The sequence below is a fragment of the Stenella coeruleoalba genome, assembly GCF_951394435.1.
Source record: "Stenella coeruleoalba genome assembly, chromosome: 4".
Taxonomy (NCBI): Eukaryota; Metazoa; Chordata; class Mammalia; order Artiodactyla; family Delphinidae; genus Stenella; species Stenella coeruleoalba.
In genome coordinates this window covers 100,148,233-100,170,531 of record NC_137149.1, presented here as the reverse complement: position 1 = coordinate 100,170,531, position 22,299 = coordinate 100,148,233, and the positions used below count along the sequence as shown (strand labels likewise).

General features: G+C 37.6%; 1 protein-coding gene across 5 annotated transcripts in view; it reads right to left on the bottom strand.

Annotated features, from left to right (window-relative positions):
- SLC4A4 (solute carrier family 4 member 4) overlaps positions 1-22,299 on the bottom strand; it is a 352,077-nt gene that overhangs the window by 84,909 nt on the left and 244,869 nt on the right. For all 5 annotated transcript variants that reach the window (XM_079920094.1, XM_079920096.1, XM_079920092.1 and 2 more), the window contains 4 exons: positions 20,322-20,409; positions 17,964-18,118; positions 17,222-17,335; positions 14,844-15,018 (listed from right to left, as the gene is read on the bottom strand). In XM_079920094.1, coding sequence (XP_079776220.1) covers positions 14,844-15,018; positions 17,222-17,335; positions 17,964-18,118; positions 20,322-20,409 — 532 coding nt within the window. The remainder of the gene's footprint in view (positions 1-14,843; positions 15,019-17,221; positions 17,336-17,963; positions 18,119-20,321; positions 20,410-22,299) is intronic.

The window sequence follows — 22,299 nt, the reverse complement described above, 5'->3', positions numbered from 1 at the left end:
AATGCAAAACTGCCTTAAAAAACAAAAGATTTTCTATTTCTTTGGCAATTTTCAACCAAGTAAAACTTGAGAAAAAAAATATTTTGGTGGCAATAAATGCTAAAATAGTCACCAACACTATTGCTGTATTTCAAGCCTTTTTAAAAAAATTGTCTTCTAACCATAAAAAGAAATTTCGGCACGTGTTGGTTGTAATCTATTCAAACTGTGTAGAATGTTGATTAATTAAACTTCTCTAGATGAGTTTTTGAATCTGAAATTTAGCCAAGAAAAATGATGCAGCCTAATGCCATTTAAACATGGCCACTGGAAATAAGCAGACAAATCTGAATTACCTATAGGAGTTTTGATGTCAGATCCCCGACATAAATTAGCCAATGATCAAAAATAAGTGGAGAGATGATGCAAGTATCTAAATTAAATTTGAGTCACAGGAGAATTATCTGGGAAGGTTTTTTTTTTTTGCTTTGTTTTTTGGAGTTTTAAAAAATAAACAAACAAAACGTTCTTTATCTCTACTTTGAACAATTAAATCAGGATCTCCGAAGATCAGGTCTGGGGAATCCACAGTTTTTCAAAGTTCCCCAGGTGATTCTCATATGGTCCAAATCTAAGGTGCAGCCATTCAAGCAACCTTCCTTCCTCTATCAAAATAAGAACCACCTGCTAGCATGGTTAATGATGGGTGGTTACACAGACCATTCATCTATACTAGGGAAGAAGACTGGATATACAACCCTCATTTTTTACTTTACCTGTGTAGCTACAGACTATAAATCAATGATCTCTGTCCTGACAGATCACAACTGCCAAGTCCTTAGTGTGCCATCTTCTCTGCCTGAAAGTGCTTTGTTGTCATAAACAGGATTTCTGTTTACACTGCCCAGCAGGAAGAGCAAAAAGAGGGAAGACTTGAAAGACGAATTATCTCTCTGCTTGAAGAAAAGTATGAGCCAAAATCTTTACCAAAGAGCTTCAATTCCAAGTCCAAGAAAATGGATGAGCAAGTAAGGGAGGCTTTAAAATACTGTTTTGTTTGAAGAGCTGTGGATATGTATCTAGATCATCTGAAGTGTCCAAACATCAAATACCAGCATAACCTTACACAAAAATCAATTCCAGATGGATAAAAAATGTAAATGAAAACATAAAAGAACTAAGATATGTGGGCAAATATTTTTCTAATCTTGGGGTGGGGAAACCTCTCTAAATACATCACGAATATAAGAAACTATAAAAGACTGGAGATTTTGACTACAGAAGAATTGAAATCTTCACAGCAAAAGAAATCATAAATAAGGTTAAAAGATATGGCAGACCTGGGGGAAAATGTATCTGTGATATTTCTGACAAGCAAAGGGAACACATCCTTATTATACAAAGAGTTCTTATAAGTCAATGAGGAAAAAAAAAAGAAAAAAGAATGCCCAAAAGGAAACTATTCCAAGAGTACAAATATAAAGATGCATACGTAAGCAATAAAGCGTGTAAGGATATTAACTCTCACTAAAAATCAAAGAAATTTAAATTGAATACGAATGAGCCATCATTTTTTCAAGCCACAGAATGAAAAATATGAGAATATGAGACAAATCCTGTTCTTGCAAGAGTGTGAGCAAGCCAGCGCTCTTGTCATTACTGGGAGAAGTATAAATTGGTATAACCTTTGTGGAGTGTAATCTGAAATAAATAACAAAAATAAAATAGGTATATCCTGCAATCACATGCTGCTAGGAATTTACTCTAAGGAGGTATTAAGAAGAATGAAAATGTGGTTAAGCACCAAGTTTGTTTACAAATGAAAAAACTGAAAAAAACTGAAAGTCTACTAATAGAGAATTTATTAAGCAGATTATAGCACACACATCATGTGTATAAATAGATGCAGCAGTTAAAAATGATGTTCAAGATCGTATTGAAGTGGAAAGACTTCCATGAAATGCTAGTCATGTATATGATCACATATGATCTCATTTACATAAATCCTATACACTGATCTATCTGTTTACACATGCATTGCAAGACATACGGAAAGATATTCATGAAAAGGTTAATAATGGTTATTTCTGGGTGATGGATTTAAGAGCAAAATTATCTTCTATGCAGTGTTACTGTATTGTTTGAATTTTCCACAATGTATAATTATATCTCATTAAAAATAAAGCTACTTCAAAATAATTTCAAGCTAAACACAAAATAATTTTAGAATTTAGTATCATTTGGGATCTCCACTGCTGCCCAAATGACTATCATTTTCTGATCACCAAGAAAATAGAGTTGACAAAGGTCTTAATTAAAAAAACAACCAAAAAGGTTTCTGGCAAATGAAATTTGATAAAAAAAATTATTTACCTTCAATCAAACAGGTTTAATTCAAAACTTGTAAATAAAATGAAGTAAATTATCTAAAGTTAAAGTTCCTTCCAGGGAAAAGGATGACCAATATCCCTTGGAGTAAGCAGTGCAGCACCCTTTGCTTTGTCACTGAATACACATTTATTTTTTCTTACCACAGCAACCTAATTGGATCATTCCAACAGACTATCCTACCTAACTTTTTGAAACTAGAACATGTTTCAGGTACAGATTAACATGTCACCTTCTATTTCCACTTCAAGGAAGAAATGCACTTTGGTTCCAAAGTGCAATATTCGGGTAAGGTGAAATTATTGTACAGTCCCTCATGTAGTAAAGCAATTATCAGCTGCTTTAATCCTGCTGTTACAAAGAAGTATTTATCTTATCAAGGAATATCATATATAAATAAGAAATGATACATTTGCATCTTGAGTAGATTGATCAAATATTCTTAGCACAGCAGTATGTTAAAATAAAGTCTCAAATTTGGAGATGCCAAATTTATATTTATAAATGTTCCTTATTATGAAACAAGTTCCCTTAAAATGTGCTCTGTTAGGCTCCATAAATATCACAAAACTCACACAGTTCTAAAAATCTTACTGTATTCTTTTACTAAAAGGTTTGTGAAAATAGGATTATATTTACTCCTGAAAAAAATTTAAATGACTTTCTTCACTCAGTCTTCCCTCTAGACTGTTCTCAGTAATTCACAATCAACAATGTCGATTTAAAGTAAAGCACTTTTCTGCGTTCCATGAAGCTCAAAAGAACAAATTTTAAACAACGTAAAGACTTGCTATAAAGCATCAAAAAACTGTTCCTTATATCAGTATCTTACCCATAGACTAAGCTATCCATAAATATTTGTTAAATCAACATTTAACAATTTAAAGCATCTAAATGAATAGGACAACCAAGAGTAGTAGAAATATAATGCAATGAGTTCACATGCATGGTCACAGAGAGTTTAGTTGTGAAAAAGACATGTTTTTAGGATAGTGAAGATAAAAGCCCTTGTTTACTTGACAGTATGGCAAGGGGAACAGAGGATTATTACAGTGGGACTTACTGAAAAGGACAGTAAGAGAATTGCACAGTTCTCAGACCTCAGAAAGCCTATGCTCTGGTCCTTTGTCTTTAACTCTAAGAACAGGAAACAATTACAAGCCAGGGCTAGATCTCAGACAAATATAAGGTCAACTCTTGGCAAAGCAGTTCAGTTACTCCCAGAAGCCCAGGCTGCCCACACTTAACAAGGAATCCATGCATACCCACACTGGAAGACTCAAGAGTCCTCTCAGAGAAGCATGATGGCCCAAATGTATGTGGAAAGTTGAAAAATACATACAGTTATCTATGTTACCATTATAATTTGATTATATTTGGAGCCACTGTAGCCTCAACTGTTTTATTTTGAACACAGTTCCATGGGAAATGATCCATGTGGCTCCCAAAATCTGCTTCTAAAGAGGTGTGTGTATATGTATATATACAAACACACACATATAATGTGTGATACATATATCATTACATATATATGTATGTAATGATTACATATATATGTATGATTTTTAAATATCTTTTATTATTATAATTAAATATATAATATACAAATATAACTCAGAATATATGTGTGTATACTAATTACATATATGTTCATATATATAATATATATACTTCTGCTCTGAAATGAACGCTTAAATGTAAATTCCTATCTCTGAGCAGGCAAGACCTCCTGAACAGAAGTTGGCAGAAGAGTTTGCTTAAACAACACCAGTGCAGTGACTCATTTGTGTTTTCACAACATGCTTCTACCCAGCACCCATGTCTATTTGTAGCCTCAAAATAAAGGCTATGTGAACCATCTCTGAGCTGCCTGCCTTTAAAAGCAAGGACACTGTTCTCAGTTGACTCATTTGAGCTGCCCGTGCTTTTGAGAATAACCCACTGTCACATTTATGAAGACATGTGATATAATTTAAGATTATTTCAGGCTGTGCCAATGCTTTTCTGCTTAGTCTCGACCTAATGTTTAGAAAGTCAAATTCACCCCCCTAATTAAGCCCACTACAAACCACTACTGGTATCTCTGGGGGGTATAAAAAAGATTGCTTTATCAACACTCTAGATTGTAAATACCATCAGAATCAACACTCTAGATTGTAAATACCATCAGAATAGGGATTCTTACTTATTTTGGTCATGTTATCTGTATCCCCAGCACTTAAAATAGTGTCTGGCACATGGTAGACACTCAATAAATATTTGCAAAGGAATGAACCAACCTCTGCCTTAGACCTGTGAAATAATAACCTGGGTCTCAGCACCAAATCCACAAAATATTTTGTTGACCTGGTGTCCAAGTCAAGAAGACATCTACCGCCAGAGCATCAAAACCTCTGTACGTGTTATACAGATGGCCAACAGGCCCATGAAAAGATGTTCAACAACATGAATTACTAGAGAAATGCAAATCAAAACTACAATGGGGTACCAACTCACACTGGTCAGAATGGCCATCATTAAAAAGTCTATAAATAAAAAATGCTGGAGAGGACGCGGAGAACAGGAAACACTCCTACACTGTTGGTGGGATTGTAAATTGGTGCAACCGCTACGGAAAACAGTTTGCAAGTTCCTCAAAAAACTAAAAATAGAGTTGACATATGATCCAGCAATCCCACTCATGGGCATATAGTCAGAGAAAACTATAATTCAAAAAGATAGCTGCACCCCAATGTTCACAGTAGCACTATTTACAATAGCCAAGACACGAAAGCAACCTAAATGTCCGCTGACAGATGAATGGATAAAGAAGATGTGGTATATATACACAATAGAATACTACTCAGCCATAAAAAAGAATGAAACAACACCATTTTCAGCAACATGGATGGACCTAGAGATTATCATACAAAGTGAAGTAAGTCAGAAAGAGAAAGACAAATACCATATAATATCACTTATATGTGGAATCTAAAATATGACACGAATGAACTTGTTTACAAAACAGAAACAGACTTGTGGTTACTGAAGGGGGGTAGGGTGGGAGAGGAATAAATTAGGAGTTTGGAACTAGCAGATACAAACCACTATATATAAAATAAACAAGAAGGACCTACTGTATAGCACAGGGAACTATATTCAATATCCTATAATAAACCATAATGGAAAAGAATATGAAAAATTTATATACATATATAAAACTGAAACACTGAATCACTTTGCTGTACACCAGAAACTAAAACAACATTGTAAATCAACTATACGTCCATAAAAAAACAAGACAAAAAAAAAACCACCGCTGTATGTTAAAGTACACCCTTTCAGTTTTTTGGTTTTTTTTTTTTGCGGTACGCGGGCCTCTCACTGCTGTGGCCTCTCCTGTTGCGGAGCACAGGCTCCGGACGCGCAGGCTCAGTGGCCATGGCTCACGGGCCCAGCCGCTCCGCGGCATGTGGGATCTTCCCGGACCGGGGCATGAACCCACGTCCCCTGCATCGGCAGGCGGACTCTCAACCACTACGCCACCAGGGAAGCCCCCCTTTCAGTTTTGAGATACCCTTCAACATATTAAATTCACCTTATTCCCTGGTCTTCAAAATAGATAAAACCAACAGATATACCAATCTAAGTCATCTACCATTGCAGGAAAACCTAATTTGATGACTATAGGTAAAATTTTTCCATATTTAAATACTAGGATATGTAAAATTACTATGTAACTATTGAGCTAGGTATGTGTGCACACACGAGTCCATTTATATTTATATACATTATTTTAGATCTATAAACTCAGCACTTGGGATCTATGAACCCATTTACTAATAGCATTATTCCACCCTAAAGAAATTGATAATAGAGTACTCAGTTCAACAAATATCTATTAACGGTCATTAATTTTTTATCCCTGTTTTTCAGTGTTTCTGCCACCCACTGAATATCAAATTGTAGCATTTCATCAATGTATTTCTTAAAGAAAAAAGTCTTCAGAAATGAAAGGAAAATATGTCCATCACTATTTTCATTCAGAGAAACATTTAAAATGTGAATTCACAGTTTCAGTGAAACTATCAATGGAGGTTACAAAATCTATTAATAAAATGACCAAACTATGTCTAGCAAATTGTCCTCATAGGTTTGAATTAGATACTTTGAATTAAGTCAACTCCCAGGAGTAACATCCAGCCAAAGGTCATTTTAATGGACATCTTGACACACTGAATGCATTTATATTTCTCCTAAAATCTTCAGAACCCAGAAAACAGCTTACTACACCAGCAACGCCTTTCCCATAACACTTATCACAGAGGAAAAACCCACAGTAACTATACATGTTACACAACAGAATCCTTTACTTTACAGAACTCACTCATACGGAAATTAATTCACCAGGAAGGATCACCAATAGACTTTAACAGATTTCTTCCTGTCTCAGATGCAGTGTTTTAAAGCTAAGTCTTATGAAATTGAAAAGGAGTTAAATTCAGTTTTAAAAGGTGATAAACTAACACATAAGAAGTGTCATACTGCCTCTGTCTCAATGAGAACATCTTTGAAAAAAAATGTGTTGAAAAACTATCTTCACAAAAAGTCTCTCTATATTCTGAAAGACAGAAGGAGGTTTTGTTCTTGCCGCCCTCTCAAAATCACATCATTCTTTGATTTTTTTAAAGATCTTTATTGGAGTATAATTGCTTTACAATGGTTAGTTTCTGCTTTATAACAAAGTGAATCAGTTATACATATATATATATGTTCCCATATCTCTTCCCTCTTGCTTCTCCCTCCCTCCCACCCTCCCTATCCCACCGCTCTAGGTGGTCACAAACCACGGAGCTTATCCCCCTGTGCTATGCAGCTGCTTCCCACTAGCTAGCTATTTTATGTTTGGTAGTGTATATATGTCCATGCCACTCTCTCACTTTGTCACAGCTTACCCTTCCCCCTCCCCATATCCTCAAGCCCATTCTCTAGTAGATCTGTGTCTTTATTCCCGTCTTACCACTAGGTTCTTCATGACTTTTTTTTTTCTTAGATTCCACATATGTGTTAGCATACGGTATTTGTTTTTCTCTTTCTGACTTACTTCACTCTGTATGACACACTCTAGGTCCATCCACCTCAATACAAATAACTCAATTTCGTTTCTTTTTATGGCTAATATTCCATTGTATATATGTGCCATATCTTCTTTAACCATTCATCCAATGATGGACACTTAGGTTGCTTCCATGTCCTGGCTATTGTAAATAGAGCTGCAATGAACTTTCTGGTACATGACTCTTTTTGAATTATGGTTTTCTCAGGGTACATGCCCAGTAGTGGAATTGCTGGGTCATATGGTAGTTCTATTTGTAGTTTTTTAAGGAACCTCCATACTGTTCTCCACAGTGGCCGTATCAATTTACATTCCCACCAACAGTGCAAGAGTGTTCCCTTTTCTCCACACCCTCTCCAGCATTTATTGTTTCTAGATTTTTTGATGATGGCCATTCTGACCGGTGTGAGATAATATCTCATTGGAGTTTTGATTTGCCTTTCTCTAATGATTAATGATGTTGAGCATTCTTTCATGTGTTTGTTGGCAGTCTGTATATCTTCTTTGGAGAAATGTCTATTTAGGTCTTCTGCCCATTTTTGGACTGGGTTGTATGTTTTTGTTATTGAGCTGCATGAGCTGCTTGTAAATTTTGGAGATTAATCCTTTGTCAATTGCTTCATTTGCAAATATTTTCTCCCTTTCTGAGGGTTGTCTTTTGATCTTGTTTATGGTTTCTTTTGCTGTGCAAAAGCTTTTAAATTTCATTAGGTCCCATTTGTTTATTTTTGTTTTTATTTCCATTTTTCTAGGAGGTGGGTCAAAAAAGATCTTGCTGTGATTTATGACATAGAGTGCTCTGCCTATGTTTTCCTCTAAGAGTTTGACAGTTTCTGGCTTTACATTTAGGTCTTTAATCAATTTTGAGTTTATTTTTGTGTATGGTGATAGGGAGTGTTCCAATTTCATTCTTTTACATGTAGCTGTCCAGTTTTCCCAGCACCACTTGTTGAAGAGGCTGTCTTTTCTCCACTGTATATTCTTACCTCCTTTATCAAAGATAAGGTGACCATATGTGCATGGGGTTATCTCTGGGCTTTCTATCCTGTTCCATTGATCTATATTTCTGTTTTTGTGCCAGTACATACTGTCTTGATTACTGTAGTACAGTCTGAAGTCAGGGAGCCTGATTCCTCCAGCTCTGTTTTTCGTTCTCAAGATTGCTTTGGCTATTCGGGGTCTTCTGTGTTTCCATACAAATTGTGAAATTTTTTGTTCTAGTTCTGTGAAAAATGCCAGTGGTAGTTTGATAGGGATTGCATTGAACCTGTAGATTGCTTTGGGTAGTAGAGTCATTTTCACAATGTTTATTCTTCCAATCCAAGAACATGGTATATCTCTCCATCTATTTGTATCATCTTTAATTTCTTTCATCGGTGTCTTATAATTTTCTGCATACAGGTCTTTTGTCTCCTTAGGTAGGTTTATTCCTAGATATGTTATTCTTTTTTTTACAATGGTAAATGGGAGTGTTTTCTTGATTTCACTTTCAGATTTTTCATCATTAGTGTATAGGAATGCTAGAGATTTCTGTGTATTAATTTTGTATCCTGCTACTTTACCAAATTCATTGATTAGCTCTAGTAGTTTTCTGGTAGAATCTTTAGGATTCTCTATGTATAGTATCATGTCATCTGCAAACAGTGACAGCTTTACTTCTTTTTTTCCAATTTGGATTCCTTTTATTTCTTTTTCTTTTCTGATTGCTGTGGCTAAAACTTCCAAAACTTTGTTGAATAAGAGTGGTGAGAGTGGCCAACCTTGTCTTGTTCCTGATCTTAGTGGAAATGGTTTCAGTTTTTCACCATTGAGGACGGTGTTGGCTGTGGGTTTGTCATATATGGCCTTTACCATGTTGAGGAAAGTTCCCTCTATGCCTACTTTCTGCAGGGTTTTTATCATAAATGGGTGTTTAATTTTGTCGAAAGCTTTCTCTGCATCTATTGAGATGATCATATGGTTTTTATCCTTCAATTTGTTAATATGGTGTATCACGTTGACTGATTTGTGTATAATGAAGAATCCTTGCATTCCTGGAATAAACCCCACTTGATCATGGTGTATGATCCTTTTAATGTGCTGTTGGATTCTGTTTGCTAGTATTTTGTTGAGGATTTTTGCATCTATGTTCATCAGTGATATTGGCCTTAAGTTTTCTTTCTTTGTGACATCTATGTCTGGTTTTGTTATCAGGGTGATGGTGGCCTCACAGAATGAGTTTTGGAGTGTTCCCCCCTCTGCTATATTTTGGAAGAGTTTGAGAAGGATAGGTGTTAACTCTTCTTTAATGTTTGATAGAATTCACCTGTGAAGCCATCTGGTCCTGGGCTTTTGTTTTTTGGAAGATTTTTAATCACAGTTTCAATTTCAGTGCTTGTGATTGGTCTGTTCATATTTTCCATTTCTTCCTGGTTCAGTCTCAGAAGGTTGTGCTTTTCTAAGAATTTGTCCATTTCTTCCAGGTTGTCCGTTTTATTGGCATAGAGTTGCTTGTAGTAATCTCTCATGATGCTTTGTATTTCTGCAGTGTCAGTTGTTACTTCTCCCTTTTCATTTCTAATTCTATTGATTTGAGTCTTCTCCCTTTTTTTCTTCATGAGTCTGGCTAATAATTTATCTATTTTGTTTATCTTCTCAAAGAGCCAGAATTTAGTTTTATTGATCTTTGCTATCGTTTCCTTCATTTATTTATCATTTATTTCTGATCTGATCTTTATGATTTCTTTCCTTCTGCTAACTTTGGGGTTTTTTTGTTCTTTCTCTAATTGCTTTAGGTGCGAGGTTAGCTTGTTTGAGATTTTCCTGTTTCTTAAGGTAGGACTATATTGTTATAAACTTCCCTCTTAGAACTGCTTTTGCTGCATTCCATAGGTTTTGTGTCGTCGTGTCTCCATTGTCATTTGTTTATAGGTATCTTTTGATTTCCTCTTTGATTTCTTCAGTGATCACTTCGTTATTAAGTAGTGTATTGTTTAGCCTCCATGTGTTTGTGTTTTTTACAGATCTTTTCCTATAATTGATATCTAGTCTCATAGCATTGTGGTCAGAAAAGATACTTGATACAATTTCAATTTTCTTAAATTTACCAAGGCTTGATTTGTGACCCAAGATACGATCTATCCTGGAGAATGTTCCATGAGCACTTGAGAAAAATGTGTATTCTGTTGTTTTTGGATGGACTGTCCTATAAATAGCAATTAAGTCCATCTTGTTTAATGTATCATTTAAAGCTTGTGTTTCCTTATTTATTTTCATTTTGGATGATCTGTCCATGGGTGAAAGTGGGGTGTTAAAGTCCCCTACTATGACTGTGTTACTGTCAATTTCCCCTTTTATGGCTGTTAGTATTTGCCTTATGTATTGAGGTGCTCCTATGTTGGGTGCATAAATATTTACAATTGTTATATCTTCTTGGATCGATCCCTTGGTCATTATGTAGTGTCCTTCCTTGTCTCTTGTAATAGTCTTTATTTTAAAGTCTATTTTGTCTGATATGAGAATTGCTACTCTAGCTTTCTTTTGATTTCCATTTGCATGGAATATCTTTTTCCATCCCCTGACTTTCTGTCTGTATGCGTCCCTAGGTCTGAAGTGGGTCTCTTGTAGACAGCATATATACAGGTCTTGTTTTTGTATCCATTCAGCCAGTCTGTGTCTTTTGGTGGGAGCATTTAATCCATTTACATTTAAGGTAATTACCAATACCTACGTTCCTATTCCCATTTTCTTAATTGTTTTGGGTTTGTTACTGTAGGTCTTTCCCGTCTCTTGTGTTTCTTGCCTAGAGAAGTTCCTTTAGCATTTGTTGTAAAGCTGGTTTGGTGGTGCTGAACTCTCTCAGCTTTTGCTTGTCTGTAAAGGTTTTAATTTCTCCATCAAATCTGAATGAGATCCTTGCTGGGTAGAGTAATCTTGGTTGTAGGTTTTTCTTCTTCATCACTTTTAATATGTCCTGCCTTGGGGCTTCCCTGGTGGCCCAGTGGTTGAGAGTCCGCCTGCCAATGCAGGGGACATGGGCTTGTGCCCCGGTCCGGGAAGATCCCACATGCCGCGGAGCGACTAAGCCCGTGAGCCATGGCCGCTGAGCCTGCACGTCCGGTGCCTGTGCTCCGCAGCGGGAGAGGCCACAACAGTGAGAGGCCCGTGTACTGCCAAAAAAAAAATACATATATATATATATATATATATATATATATATATATATATATATATATATATGTCCTGCCACTCCCTTCTGGCTTGCAGAGTTTCTGCTGAAAGATCAGCTGTTAACCCTATGGAGATTCCTTGTGTTTTATTTGTTGTTTTTCCCTTGCTGCTTTTAATATGTTTTCTTTTTATTTAATTTTTGATAGTTTGATTAATAGGTGTCTTGGCGTGTTTCTCCTTGGATTTATCCTATATTGGACTCTCTGTTCTTCCTGGACTTGATTAACTATTTCCTTTCCCAAATTAGGGAAGTTTTCAACTCTAATCTCTTCAAATATTTTCTCAGTCCCTTTCTTTTTCTCTTCTTCTTCTGGGAGCCCTATAATTCGAATGTTGGTGCTTTTAATGTTGTCCCAGAGGACTCTGAGACTATCCTCAGTTCTTTTCATTCTTTCTTCTTTATTCTGCTCTGCAGTAGTTATTTCCACTATTTTATCTTCCAGGTCACTTATCCGTTCTTCTGCCTCAGTTATTCTGCTATTGATCCCATCTAGAGTATTTTTAATTTCATTTATTGTGTTGTTCATTGTTGCCTGTTTCCTCTTTAGTTCTTCTAGGTCCTTGTTAAGTGTTTCTTGCATTTTCTCTATTCTATTTCCAAGATTTTTGGATCATCTTTACTATCATTATCCTGAATTCTTTTTCAGGTAGACTGCCTATTTCCTCTTCATTTGTTAGGTCTGGTGGGGTTTTACCTTGCTCCTTCATCTGCTGTGTGTTTTTCTGTCTTCTCATTTTGCTTATCTTACTGTGTTTGGGGTCCCCTTTTCACTGGCTGCACATTCGTAGTTCCCGTTGTTTTTTGTGTCTGTCCCCAGTGGGTAAGGCTGGTTCAGTGGCTTGTGTAGGCTTCCTGGTGGAGGGGACTAGTGCCTGTCTTCTGGTGCATGGTGGTGGACCTTGTCTTTCTGGTGGGCGGGTCCATGTCTGGTGGTGTGTTTTGGGGTGTCGGTGGCCTTATTATGATTTTAGGCAGCCTCTTTGCTAATGGATGGGGCTGTGTTCCTGTCTTGCTAGCTGTTTTGCATAGGGTGTCCAGCACTGTAGCTTGATGGTTATTGAGTGAAGCTGGGTGTTGGTGTTGAGATGGAGATCTCTGGGAGATCTCCATCTTGCCGTTTGATATTGCTGTTTGATATTGAGATCTTGCCATTTGATATTACGTGGAGCTGGGAGGTCTCTTGGGGACCAGTGTCCTGAAGTTGGCTCCCCCACCTCAGAGGCACAGCACTGACTCCTGGCTGGAGCACCAAGAGCCTTTCATCCACACGGTCAGGTACATGGGAAGTTTCTTGCCTTTTGGGAGGTCTGAGGTCTTCTGCCAGCGTTCAGTGGGTGTACTATAGGAGCAGTTGCACATTTAGATGTATTTCTGATGTATCTGTGGGGAGGAAGGTCTGATTTTCTTTATGTGAGGCTGCCTGTATTATCATCTCCATGCTGGCCTCGAGGTGCTTCTCCCGTGCTTTCTTTTCCATTTGTTCTCTTGAATGATGTGCTTTAGTTATCATTATGCTCTCATTTAGATGAAGAATAGCTGCCCAATTTGAATACAGATCAGATTTTATAAAAAATACCATTCTGACAACACTGTGACAATTTAATTTATTCATTCTTGTCTTATGAATGAGGAATAAAAGGGGGAAACACTCTCTTCATATAGTTCATCTCTGTGTCCTACCATGCTTGGTTTCGATTTCCCATGCCTGGGGAATGTGCTTTCTGGGCAGAACAATGTAACTTTTAAAATGTTAATCAGTTGCCAATATTTAAGAATCACCAGATTTCATGTAAGCAATCGAATTTTCAACCTCTCTTTGAAAATCAGAAAATGAAGGAATCCTGAGTGCACATTCACATGGGAACTAGGAAGAGTCATGTGGGGAGCCCTCAGTCCCCAACTACCAGACTTCCCAGCCTAGGCACCAGTCATGTGACTAAAGAAGTCCTCAGGCAACTCCAATCTCAGCTGCCATCTCACTCACAAGTCTATGAAGACCCAAGAGAACTACCCACCTGAGTCCACCAACCACCAAAAACATGAGAGAGAATAATAAAATGGTTGTTTAAACCCTGGATTTAGGGGTAACATGCTTTACAGCAGTAGATAAAGGCTAAAAGATAAAAGCTCTCTTAACAGACGAATTACAATTGTTTAAAGTAATGTCTCCCTTTTTGCTTGGGTCAACACAGATGTCATAGAGAGTCTCCATCTTAATTTTGTGTTTAAGCAGAAATCTAAAACATGAATGTGCCCAGGGGAGAAAAGAGAAGTAGAAGAAAAGCAATCCTTTGGAATCAGCTGTATTTTTTTAAAAAAATAAGCTGGTTGGCAGCACTTATGAATGTCACATAGGTTAAACAGTAATAAGTAGTAACATAGAAGGACAGAGTTTGAAAAGGGCTTGAATCCGGTTGTTTTCAGCTTCACTCGCTACTCACTCAGCACCTAGCACAATACCTATTTTTCCCTAATGACTGGATCAACTAAGAGAAGTTTTGTACATAATTTTCTGATTATGGGAATTTAAAATATCTTCTCTATAACTAAAGCTTCAGCTATTATTGATACAAAAGGAGGGTGAATGCCACCTGCAAAGTAACCAGCAAATTGTGCTTTATACAAAATAAGTTAAGCTAGAGTCTACACAGCTTAATGAGAGGCAGATTCAGGAATAGGAAAATCAACACCTAGCTTTTATTCCTTAAAGCTGAGCTCTACCGATAGAGATGTAAATCCAATCTTGAGCAAATCACTCAATCGCTTGCTCACATGAAAAAGGAAGCTAACCAGGCATTTCCCCAAAACTTGACATATCATCAAGTTTAACAGTACGGTCCACACACTCAAGGTAATAGAAGATCTTAACCTTATACCCAGCACAAAACTAAAGCAGCTGATACCCTTTTGCCCAAACAGAATTGTGTATCTCATTTCCTTCCCTTCTTTTCCCCACTTGTGACTCAAGCCAGATTTCATCAAGCTATTTTTGTAATTACTAAAATGCTGGAAATACAGCAGCAGGCCAGAAGCAAAGTAAAATGCAGCATCTAGCAAAAGAAAGAAAATCATGCTGAGTAACTGAAAGGCCATCTGCTTCTAGCTGAGCTGTAGGGGTGAGGAAGGCAATCTGGGCTGTACTATTTGTGTCTTTCCCCAAACCAAACCCACCTGCATGTTGTCAGTGGCATCCCCAAGCAGTCCTCCAAAAGTGATAGCATTAGTTACTGTTGCCAGATAAATGAAGAGAATTGCTGAAAGAGCCTGAATATTTAAAGCATCATAAAAATCACTGGCAAAAAATGGTGCTTTCCTCTTTATGTCCTTAATTAGTCCACCACAGAACCTGCATAGGGAGAAAGCAAACACGTGACAACATAAAATAAATTACCATCAAATTAACCAAGAGATAACTTAAAGATAATTTAACCACAAAGAATTTGTATTTAAAATGTTTGAATTAGAAGATACTCTTCAACTACTTAAGATAAAACCAGAAGACTGTGAATAATAAATCTTCTTCTGTCTCTTTTTTGGTCACCAAATTAGGCATCACGTTCCCTAAAGACTAGACAGTTGGTCTTTAGACGAGAATGAACTGTGTAGATGAATTAAATTTCTCACTGTCTGAAGAAAAACATCCAAACATGTGAGCAGATCATATAAGGCCCTTTATAATCTTGTCATAGCTTCCCTTCCAGCCTCATTCATTCATTCACTCATTCATTCACTCCACAAATGTTTATTGGGCATCTGTGACATGCCCAGCACTATTCTGGGTGCTGGAAAAACAGCAGTGAACAACACAGGAAAAAAATACCCACCCTCATGGAGTTACTTTCTGCGTGGGGGAAACAAAATAAGTAAAATGCATGGTGCTAAAACATCAAAGAAAAAATTAAGTGGGGAAGCAGGTTATTAAGTGCTAGAGTGCTACGCCTGAAATTTAGAGTGGGCAGATCAGGCCTCCCAAGCAAGTGACTTTGGGGTGAGGATTGGAAGGAATTAAGGAAGGAAACCATGCAGGTGTGTCATGGAAGAGCATCCCAAGCTGAGACCCATCACATTCGTCAGCAAGTCAGCTGACTCAAGCATCTGTCAACTCACTCCCCCACCCACCCCGAACCAAACCTCGCTCAGCCTTTCCCATGCTGTGCCTTCTGCCTATGATGCCCTCCCTCAGAGCTCAACAGCCCTCTGAGGTCTTGACCCTCCATTCATAGTTCAGACATTCACTAGAGGCTATCACGTTTTCTCAGGATTGCCTGTCTGTCTATCTTAGCTGCAGTCAGTGCCCTGCTTCAGTTTTCTTGGTACGCACAGGGCTGTGCATGGTACCAGGCATGCTGCAGACATGCAATACATTTAGGGAACGTAAAATATGGAAGCAGGAAATAACAGTCTGATTAAATTAAAAAGTTAAATCCCAAAAATTATATCTGTATAAAAGGAAAAGTATATTCCTAATGGAAATAGGTTGTAAAGAACTAGTCAGAAAAAAAAAAAAATGGGGGAAAGAGAAGGTTTTACTCTCTATTCTTTTTTTTTCTTTTGCGGTACGCGGGCCTCTCGCTGTTGTGGCCTCTCCCGTTGCGGAGCACAGGTTCCGGACGCGCAGGCTCAGCGGCCATGGCTCACGGGCCCAGCCGCTCTGCGGCATGTGGGATCTTCCCGGACCGGGGCACGAACCCGTGTCCCCTGCATCGGCAGGCAGACTCTCAACCACTGCGCCACCAGGGAAGCCCCTACTCTCTATTCTTTAAGATGGAAGAGGAGAGAAATAATGTCCTCTTAATTTGGGAGAGAAACCCAAGTGGGTCATCAGGGGAAGAAAATAACATAATTTCATTCAGATTCGACTGCATATTAAAATGACTTACTTTTGTGTTTTCAAAAAATCTGCAGTGTTTTTAAAAAGCCATATCTTCATAAAGAGTATCCCACTTAAAACTACAGTTAACCCACAATGAAATGGAGAACCTAACCATGAAGGAAATCCTAATGTGAAGAGATTTAACCAAAACGATCTGGGAAACCTGAATTCCCCACTGCAGGCCCAGGAGATGGTAGCCTGGGAGTTACTCATTTCTGTAACATGTTACCCACTTCTGAGTAAATGTACCGGGGAGAGAGGGAATCATGAAAGCCAAGTGGGGAAGACTGGCACAATACTCAGTCTCCCTGCAACACCCACCCACGAGTTCTCTTTCTCTCTAACACCCCTCACTCATGGTAATACCTAATACCTTTCTCTCATCACAGAAACTCCCTACTTCTGCTTTATTTTGCCCCATAAAACCAGATCCACATTTCGTTATTTGCTCATTGTTTGTCTCCTACCACTACAAGGTAAGACCCATAAGGAAAGGGGTTTTTCTTTCATTCACTGCTGCATCCCAAGTGCCTGTGACTAACAGATACACCATAAATGTGTGCTGGCTGACCAAACAAAAGTACAAACAGGTGAATAAAATGCTGACAGAAAGATGAAGGTAAATTCAGATCGGAAGAGAACCTCATCATGAACGACAGACAAATCCATAAGTTACCTTCCAGTGCGCTGTAATTCCTCACAATCCGCGTGCCCTCCTCCTCCATGGCCTCCATCATGGGGCGTGTCCCCGTTCATCTGAACATTTTCTCCACCTGAGTACATATTCTTTCTAAGCAAGACAAGAGAGCCCAAAAAAAGATTAGTTTATTTCATTCACCTGCCTCTTAGCTGGGTCCTGCACTAGCTGATAAAGAGATGGACCGAAAACCCTTTGGGAGAAAGATAATTATTTCCGGCTGCCATCCTAACAAACAACTTTTGAAATGTTCTGTTGAGAGCCAAGACAAATGAGTGGATGAACAGAAAGTTGAATAACTTGCATGTTGTATAAGAGGGAAATTGTTTCACCTGGAAAAACACAGATTTCTAGAAAATGGCTTCTCCTCAATTATCTCATCCAATTTCTTAACCTCTTAAATCTACAGGGAGTCATCTTGAGTAAACGAATCTTTCCACATGTACAAGGAGTCCCCGAAACAACCCGAAAAAATCTCTACAATGTATTCCAATATCATAATCTGAGAGCTCTAATTTGTCATCACTAATCACAACATATAACATTCACTTTATCGTGTCAACGAAATGTCAAACCAAGGCACATGTGTGATTCATTTGAGATATTACCTCAAGTTGAATGGAAACCTGAAAATCTTAGGGCAGTTGGCTGAACCTCTTTCCTTTTCTAAACACAACCTCCTTCTCAAGGATGAAAACTCCCAATGGCCTGAAAATTTTACCTTTTGTCAGATGATGGAAGACTCTTAGGGGGCTCTATCCTGATCGCTGGATCCCATTCCCCGGGTGGAAGGACAATGACTTCATCTAGGAACTCGTCAATGCCAGCAATCAGGTCCTGCCTATCTTTTGCTTTATAAGCGATGTCATGGAACACCTAAAGAATAAAAAGAGATGTGCTGATCCAACAAGAGAGCTCTCCACATGCCTCACATCATGTAGAGCCTGAAGAATGCAATCCATAATCCACTTTAACATTTCTATAACCATAGCCCCATATTTGCTATTCAGCTTACCCCAAAATATTTTGGTATTCAGATTATGAACCCAAAGAATATAGGTAGAGGCATGAGAACACAGCTGTGTTTCTTTTATATGATTTTTTCTATCAATACCATAAAACAACATTGCCTTTCATCTCCCACTAGCATGCACCATTACTGATATAGTTGTGATGGAAGCCAGATGAAAATGGTTTAGAGAAATATACTGAAGATCATTCCCCAAAATAAAATCTACTGCGCCAAACCATTGCTTATAATTCAAGAAGCGTAAGTTCAAGCTGATTCTTAAGACTGAGTTAAGACTCAGACACTGCAGCTCTCAAACACACAAATAATGTGTGTTAAAGCAAAGGGCTTTAAGTAGGTGATCATCTGTCTATCTTTTAGCAAGGCAATAACTAAACCATCCAAGGCAGCAAATGTTCTATGTCTTTTATGCAAATATACAAAGAAGGAGCCTCCAGACGTCCATAATCCTCTTTGTCAATCGCTCCATTTCTCTAACCTGGCTGATGATCTGAAAGTCCTTTACACATAACCTAAGACTTTCATACCTCGCTAAGTCAAATTCTTTACTCTCCAGGAGAGAAGATGGCCCTTATTTGATACCCTTACCTATTCTTAAAGATCGCTACTAAGACTCTTCTCCTCAATTAGAATTTTTAAAAGCTATCAAGCAAACAACACCAATGGTCTGGGGGCTGTGGGGTTGAGGGGAGGGCAATACAAAGTGCCAGCATATCATCTGTAGTGGACACAATTGGCCACAGCCTTATTTTCTCTTGCTACTTCCCTTAGTAGAGGCTGGAAAGTCGTCATTTTCCCAGCCTACCCTGACGATAAGGATGGGCAATTCTGACCCATGAGATTAAAAAAGAAGGGGGATGGGGGATAGCTTTTGAATACCTGTTAAAAGAGACAGACACAGCTAACACTTCCCTTCCTCCTTCCCCCTGCCTTGCATACAGATGACGTGACTGGAGTTGACGGTAGTAGCCATCTTAAGACCACAAAGCAGGAGCCTTGGCACTTGATTTTATCATTAAGCAGTTAAATTAAAGCAACTCCAGCAACCACCTACCTCCAAATTTCCTCATATGTGAACAAAATAAACCCTAAATTGTTTAAGTCACAATAAGTCAAATTTTCTGTCATTTGCAGCCTAAAGCATTTCTAATTGATACATCTTAGGAGGAATCATTTTTTTAAAGAAATCATAAATATGCAAAAATAAATGAAAGAACCCACTGAGATGCTTAGTTGCCTCAAGGGGAAAGAAACAGCATTGCTATTCATCAATGCTCTCAGATTAAGTAACCATCTGGTAATCACTATATAGAACTTGCCATAGCTAAATGCTCTATTCTCCACTTAACACACGGAGAAGCTAACATATCAAGCAATGAAGCAAAAACAAAACATTCGGGAAAATAGTAAGCTACAAAGATGCAAAAGCAGAAATTAGTGCTCCTATATTCTCATAGTATTTCTCCTCCTATGAGACCAGTTTGGAGTTTCGTTATGTCTACATAATGTGTGTAATGACATTCAAGCTATTAGGAGAGTATGGTCATAATTCCAACGTACTAGATGCTCTGCAGTAACAGTTGCTAATGCATTTTAGTATATGTATCATTCCTTCCCACAAGATAAGAAAACCACAAAAACAGGTACTTTCTGATACCTAAGGGAAAAACTGCATTATCCATTTTATTATGCATTATTTTATAGAACCCATCATTTCTGAAACAACACAGTACATGGACACGAGTTTCCAGAATTAATATATTAAACACTTTAAGAGATTAAGTTAATACAGTGTCTTGAACCTTTTAAATAATATTTAACATACCTCAGTTTAGAGGAAGAAAGGAAAATATGACTTATTCTAACATAAAATTTATTTTTTGAAAACTATCAAATGCAGATGTCAGCTCATTTGCATGAACGACTGTACCTCATGTTTTAAGAAGGTTGGTAACTACATAATTCTAACTGAATAAATTGTGACAGCCAACTCACAGTATGAAAACACAAGTAGGACATTCACAGATCACCATCTTCCCGATTCCCTACCTCATCAGACATCAAGGTGGCAATGGCTCTGCCAATCTCATGGTAGGACTTGGCTTTCCCCTTAGGACCTAAGAGAATGAACAAGAACCTAATGGAAGAGGAAAGAAGCAAAGGCTATAACACACATTTCATCAAACTCAACACACATAACACTGAGACACATTTACCCTAATTCATAAAACGGTTAGGTCTAGAATTCACCTTTAAAACAAAGGTAATATTCTTGCTAATATGAAAGATACTCTTTCACGCTGTTGTGAAACACAAACTGTTTTTCATTTATTTGGAAGCAAGGGAGAATTTAGCATGGAAACCTGAGAAGCTTCTTCACAGAGAAGGAAAGGTTCACTTTATGAGTCATTTAATCTTTCTTTTCTAAACTTTCTTCTCTCTCTCCCTTTCTTCTGACTCTCAGAATCTTTGGAGAAAACCCATTAAGCACAATAACGAGAAAGACTTAGTACATCTTCAGATTTCTCTGACGTTTCTTTACCCAATATGGATGATGACAAATGATCCTCTCCATATTTTTAAGAAATATTTCTACTCAGAAGTGGCTGGGAGTCAGCAAAAACCAAGTCTTCTACAAGTAAGCCACATGCTGACAGCCAAAGCAAAGAAAGAAAAATATGAGAGAAATTCAAAATAAAGCACCATGCACAGCTAAAATTCTTTCATGGGCGTCAACAAGTTTCTTTTCCAAACTTGTTTTCTGGAGAATGCACAAAGCACTGTTCCATAGCAAGCAGGTCCTGAAACTCGCAATAATGAGCTTATCTCCACTTAAGTTCACCCCTTATCATGTTGGAAGGAATCCCTCACTGATCATAAGGGCAAAGATGCATGTCTCAACTGGGGAGCAGGAAACCCAGTAAGTAAATGAATTTAAAAACACAGACAAAAGGCAACACTAGATAAATCCCTTCCTTGCTTATTTATGATCATGTCTTACCTAACATGGAGATAATGAGGACAATAAAAATGATCATATCCTCTGTTTGCACAGCTTTTTAAAGCCTGTAAATCATTTCACATTCACACATCATTTAAACTCTTACTAGCCTCTGCAATAAGGACAGGTATCTTATTTCCATTTAATGGTGAAGAAACCTAGGTTCAAGGAAGTTATGGATGAGCCCAAAGACTGTCCCTAATAAATGACAGAGTAGATAGACAGGACTTCTTACCTCCTGTTTTTTTCAGCACACGGTTCTGCTTAATAATACCTGCCCAACCTATATACCAGAGTTGTGACTTCACAGAGAAAAGCTATCCAACTATGACTTCCATACGTCACTCTGGGGAAAGATGTTGTGGATACTTAGCTGAAGACAAGAAAACTTCGGTAAGATTTTATGGGACCAGGAATGGCTTAGGACTTTTCTTAGTAAAATTTTATTCTTTTACTAATTTAATCCTATATATCTCATTTTAAATAAGAAAGGACTGATAGCAAGCACTCTTCAAGGTATTAGGGTCTGTTCCCAAATGCCCTTGAATAGGTAGTTCCTTTTTTCATCATAAAATTCAATCCAAAGAGTGAAGAAAAAAAAAAACAAATTGAGAATGGAAGAAGGTAAATCTGAAAGTCTGAATACCCATATTTTATACCAGAATAACCATAAAACCATTCAGTATTTATTTGCTTAGAAACCAGTTCTGGAGTGGAGCGGTACACTCGCTTTCAAGTGTTATCACAGTAGAAGAAACAGCAAAAGCAATCAGCAGGTGCGAAAGTCTGTTCAAGTATGAAGGAAGTCATTATTAGAATTGGATTTTAGTTCTTCTAACTAGAACTTTTCTTCTTTTGAAGTTGGACCTAATTTATATACCACTACATACAGTATTATAAAGTGTTTTTTTATGGACAGTACAATGCATTTTTCCGAAGGGGCGGATCACTGATTTGAGTGCAACACCCCAAAAAAATATTTAACCACTACAGTAAAATATAAATCTCATTAAGAAACATCTACAG